The 5,814-nt window shown below is 31.5% G+C and overlaps 1 protein-coding gene across 1 annotated transcript; it reads right to left on the bottom strand.

Moving 5' to 3' along the window:
- Nucleotides 1-1,270: 1,270 nt before the first annotated feature.
- Nucleotides 1,271-5,204, bottom strand: LOC124353384. The gene is made up of 3 exons (XM_046803228.1): nt 5,054-5,204; nt 3,108-3,455; nt 1,271-1,496 (listed from the first exon to the last, which is right to left on the bottom strand). The coding sequence occupies exons 1-3, from the start codon at nt 5,106-5,108 to the stop codon at nt 1,291-1,293; spliced, it is 609 nt and encodes a 202-aa protein (XP_046659184.1). The 5' UTR covers nt 5,109-5,204; the 3' UTR covers nt 1,271-1,290.
- Nucleotides 5,205-5,814: the final 610 nt, after the last annotated feature.

Genomic DNA, 5,814 nt, shown 5'->3' with positions numbered 1-5,814 from the left:
TTTTTAATATTGAACATAATACGTTTGCGATCGATTAACAACACTGCATGCGGTTAGGTGTGGTATTGGTGGATGCGGTTGCTCAATTTGTGGTTTCATCGTATAAATCAAGCACATGAGACCTTGGAAAACCTAGTGCGATTGTATTTATATTATATATATATATATATATATATGTAATATGAGCACTCTTAATTTAGTTATATATATGGAAATATTCTTCCGTTTTATTGATTTTTTTCTCTCAGAAAACATTAGTATGAATGTTTCGTTTAGCTCCTATTCACCTACCTGTTATTCCAGCATCTCTGACCAGTATCTCCAGTACCTGACGCTGTCTCTGACTTGACTCCCGGAATCTGGAGACATGTTCGTTCGTCTGAAGAGATCCAAAGACAGCTGGTGACGAAGAAGCTAATAACGAACCTTATCATAGTTTCGACATAGGAGAAACCTAGACCAGAAAATACAATAATACAGTGTAATACAGGAGAAGTGGCAGTTTCATCGTCTTGTCAGGTTCACTATTACATGCACTACGATGTTTCTGAAACGATTTATACGCACGGCAGAGTAACCCAGTGTTCTACATATAACGCAGCTATTTAAGAAAAGATTGTTTTAATTTGAATGCTGAATTTATATCCAGTTCAATCAATCCTTCATACCATAGCTACATTATGTGTAATTAACTAGTATATTCTAGTATATAATATCATTTATTCAGGAATTCAGACGCAACTTTCTGCTCAACAGCAATAACTTATCAAACACTCCTTAACATAATTATAATAGAATAGGTTGTCAATGTATAGTGCTCCAATCTCAAAAATGAATTAAGTATATTTTGATTTAGTTGATATAATGAATATTTACTAATTTTCTCTCTAATATCTCTTACGTATTAAATGCTTTATTAAATTAATTAAGATTTATAAATGTTTGCATATGTTTAAAAACACAAAAATTTTAATACTAAAAAAACTAGGTTTTGTTTTACAATGGTAGAATGCAAATAATAATATAAATTAAATTATCTTTGATGAAAAGGATGGATTCCAATCCTCGAAACGTCGTGTTATACGTTTTGTAACAATAACGATTGCAAACGTCCGAAATCCTGTTATTTACTATTATAATTAAATTTGCTTATAACTTGTAATACAACTATATATTACCTTGCTTGAATTCCTAAAAAATTACAATTACTTTTATACGTTTAATATTAAAAATTATAATACTGATTAACCTACAAAAACATAAAATAATGTAGTTAATACAACGTGTAGTTTATTTAGCACAAAAATATTTAGTATCAGGATGGAGACGCTCATGGGAGGATGCTCTGTACGGTACGTAAGTGGAACAAGGATCTCTGAGTTTCTCCCTGCTGACTCCACATATCTCGCTGCCACCGTCCTCTCTATACTGGACATGGACGACTCTTACCTCCTCTAACCACTGGACCCGACGCCGGTTTGATACATGTACTCCACCTATAGGGTCATAAATACATGATTTCCGACAGTTCTAAGCATTAAAAACTTGAAATAATAATTAAAATGTAATAACTATGGGTGATATTGTTGGAAATGTGATAGTAAATCAAAAAGGAACAATTAAGTTAAAGGAGAATAAAAGAGTATTTTATCTATCCCGAAACGAAATAAAATAGGTTAATCTGGAGTTTAGCGTCACATGCCAGCTTGACGTCACGTCCTCAACAGGAGATCCTCGTGGTTACCTCCAGCTGCGTCACATATTCAATGAATTAATTATTAATTAACTGTACAGTATCATAAATTAATTTTATTAAATACCTTGATCGCTTATCACAAACGAGTGCCACGTTTCATTTTAACTACCAACAAATTACATTTATAAGGAATACTAATCATGTTATTTTTGTGTTTGGTTTTCAGGATAAACAAAATAATAAATTAAATGTCTATTTAGTTTTGGGTTAATAACATACATTTTTCTAAACAACTTATCTGATCATAAATATTATGGTAAGGCAATGTGCTGACATGTATTGATATATTTATGGTATGTGCCCATGTTTGGTAATCAGAGCCAGTTGAGAGAGAATGTTTATAAGGGGTAGTCACAGTTAACAGTGGTAGAAAAGTATATCGGCTATATTACTAATGTAAATTATTATAGATTATTGCATGTTAACTGATTAATTTGGTGTTTATTTTATGAATACTGAAGTTTTATACTTATTACTGTTTGTTACATATATAATTAATTTAAAATTACACACACTGGCTGATAATTGTGATAATTGCCTGGGCGTTATTGAAATTTTTCACTCGATAGGATGGAGCATTTTAATGTATGTACAATTGTCTCAAACGATATCTCAAAAATTAAAATGTTATATGAGGCTTCATTTTTATATGAACAATATCGAGTTCGATCATGATGCGTGTAATTCCATGGAATTTGACCAAGCGTTAGTAAATATTTTTACACTTATGATACGGGCAAACATTATAGCGGCGAGAAAATTAATGAATACATTTGTTGGAAATCTGAGTACATAATATGAAAATGAAATTTTAATATGTTGAATATTCTGCACCAAATTTATAAATAAGGTTTTAATAATTAACACTGCCACAAGGAATAAACGTGTAAAACACAAATGAGAATATATCCAGTAGAAAGATTTCAACTGTACATGTAAATATTTGGCTTAATCTTTAATTTCTGCAGAGAAAATAACCAGTTATATGATAATGCGTGTTGGATCCTGGAGTTTGGCTGAGTGTCATTGAAACTGTTTACTCAGTAAATTGAAAAAAATGTTTTTCTCTGCCGGGGGTATGGATAACTTTTTCTGTACGACTGCCTGTTTGTCTATTTTATGTAGGCTTCAGGACATAATGAGCCATAGGCTAGAAATTTTAATTTAACGCAACGGTCGCTTTAGCGTAAATCTAAATTTTATATATCGTTTACTACCGTACTCAAGTTAATTTCAAAGATTTTCTTCGTTTCAAATAGAAAGATCTTAAATTTTTTAAATTATTCAGTTATTTAGAAACAATATACTAAATAAAAATTCTCATACAGTTAAGATTTCTCGTATACGTTACCATTTTTAGATATTCCAAGGTCAACATTACGGGATTTGTCGTGGGATTGAATCTGGTGTTCGTGATCCCCCGTCACAGTACAGTTGGAGACTATAGATTGCTCGCTCATTGGTTGACGGCTAAACACGTGACTCAAGAACCGCTTTCCTATTGGCCGGATGGCCATGTTGCCGGGTAGCGGCATGTTTATTGTTTTGTTGTTGGTCTCGTGGTCCGAGCGTTGCCCTCTCACTGGTTCATTTACAATCACTTTACTCACACCAGTCGTCACACCCGAAGTGTCAACGCTTGATTCATCCTCTTTATCAGAGTCCATCAATATTATTTCCTCATTCGGCAGGCATTTGGCTGCATCAACTCAATCGGTCATTTACATAGAATATTTTGTACAAAACCATATTAATGTTTTTATTAACCACAAAAACTTACTTTATTGGTAACAGTTTCTGATAAAGGAATTGAAATGAAATAACAGTATTAGCTTCTATAAAAATATGGATGAATTACATGATTCAGAATACACCCCTTAAGTAGTCCCTGCTACAGATACATTGTAGTCTTTATGTAAAGCTGTTTATAATCAAAATATAATGGTCATCCCAGTGCTTGATTTCCATAAACACACAGTGCTAGAGCTAATTATTAATAGTATTTACTTATAATAGCTCAGTCTGTGTTAATAACATTATACTTTATTATTATTTTTTTTATGTCAGCTATATGGTATATTTCTGCTCACCATCTAATATGTGGTAAGTATTATTAAGTTTAGTAGTAAATAATGAAATATCAAACAAACGCTTACCGATTTCTCAAATTAACCATTAAAGTGGTTTAACCTTGAGTATTTTCTGCTAATAAGATTTCAGATGTAAAATAAAACGACTGTACTGTATAAATGATATAAACGTATGTCTCTAAGAATTAAACATGTGAATATTTATTAGTAGTCAGTTTCTGTGAGTACATTGTGTTCAGTGCATACAATGCTTCCAGCTGGTAGTAACATTAATTGTTATTGTTATACTGTGTGCCACATGGTCCTGTTTTATTACATGCTGTTTAGTCTCATGTTCCTAGACTGTTACGGATTGGGATCTATTTTTACATATTTTTGAATGGAGAACGAAAATGAGGTTGCAGATGGCAAGCTGTAATTTTTACACTCGGCACAGGAGTATGGACAGCAGTCAAATATATTAATTTTAAATCATAAATTGAATGATTATCTCTCAATACGTAAAGAGAAAAGTCAACTATTAAATAATTCTCCAGTTCTAAAAATCTTTATTTGTCTTTGCAATAGTATCATTTATATTTCTTTATGTAAAACTATCAAGTGATACTTTTATAATCTTTGCCAATGGTCCGAGTATGTTTATAAATCTTAAGGTATGACCGAACCAGAGTAAATATTTAATGAAAAACCCTCCATTGAAAGATCATGACTGCAAGGAATGGATATTCTGATGCTCCCATGAAAGTAAATGGAATCCCAATACACCTAATATTAACAACAGGAAGAATGAATTGTGGACCTACCCGATACATCTATAGAGATGCTATATATAGCGAGGTATTGTGTTCGAAAAGTTTAGTGTTTCAATTTGACCTTTGGTATGAAGTTAGAGTAACAGGTGGTCCTTAAAGTTACAACAATCTTCTCAGGTGATTCTAGCGTTGTTTTAGCATTGTATTATGTAGCTTAGCTGACAAATTAATGAAGTAAAATGTAATGGAATTTACAGGAAAGTGCATTTTTCGTTTTTTTCGTCTTCACTGAATGAGAAATGAGAAATTGTAGTAGAACATTTTTATATGAGTTACAATTATTTCATTTTCTTCCAATCTTTTCGAGTGGTAATTTCCTTTACTTACTTATATACTGATTACATATGATCTAATAATAAAATGTTTCAATTAATGTAAAATGAATATTCACTTACTTTTCAAACAGCAGAGTAAATAGGTAAGACGAGAGGAAGAACCTGTTTCGTCCATAAAATGTTAATCTATGTTTACTGCCTTCACGCCATGTTAACTTGGATGTAGAATATTCCACGAAATAATTTGTTGTATTTAACTATACCAAGTGTAACGAGTTGTTGCCAAGTAACATATTTAAGGAGAACAGTAACTACATAATTATACAAATAAAAAAATGTTATCTAGGTCATCGTGCTTAGATGAATACCCATTTTCAGCCCATGTTTCTTACCCATCTGTAAAGTTTTATACTAGTGAAGAAACTTTTAAGATCGTCTCCGAGCAATATAATATGAAATATTTGAGATTACAGATTTTATTCAAATTACTATTGATAGAATTTGCTTCTTGTATGTTATTTGATATAGAATGCGCTTCACTCACTCTTTCACTGGCTGAAAAACGTACAAAGCCTTGATCACAACTGAATAACGAGCGTGAAATTTTAGGGAAGCTTTGAACTTAAGAGGCTGAAAAGTTCACAAACGTAATTATTTTATTTTTTATTTCTTGATAAATAACCATTATCATTGAACCATAAGTTTCATAATTTAAAATAACAATAGGATGATTATGTCTATCTTTTTTTCTATTCCATTCTTTTCCTTTTTATAGCTCTTAAAATAATGTTTCTTGCGCACTCTATAAGCTCATCCTGTATGTTGTTTCACATATATAGCCATATAACTTCATGTAGTAGAATTTGTTGCATCTTTGTCAT

The sequence above is a fragment of the Homalodisca vitripennis genome, chromosome 2, assembly GCF_021130785.1.
Source record: "Homalodisca vitripennis isolate AUS2020 chromosome 2, UT_GWSS_2.1, whole genome shotgun sequence".
Taxonomy (NCBI): Eukaryota; Metazoa; Arthropoda; class Insecta; order Hemiptera; family Cicadellidae; genus Homalodisca; species Homalodisca vitripennis.
This window is presented reverse-complemented; position numbering and strand designations above follow the sequence as displayed.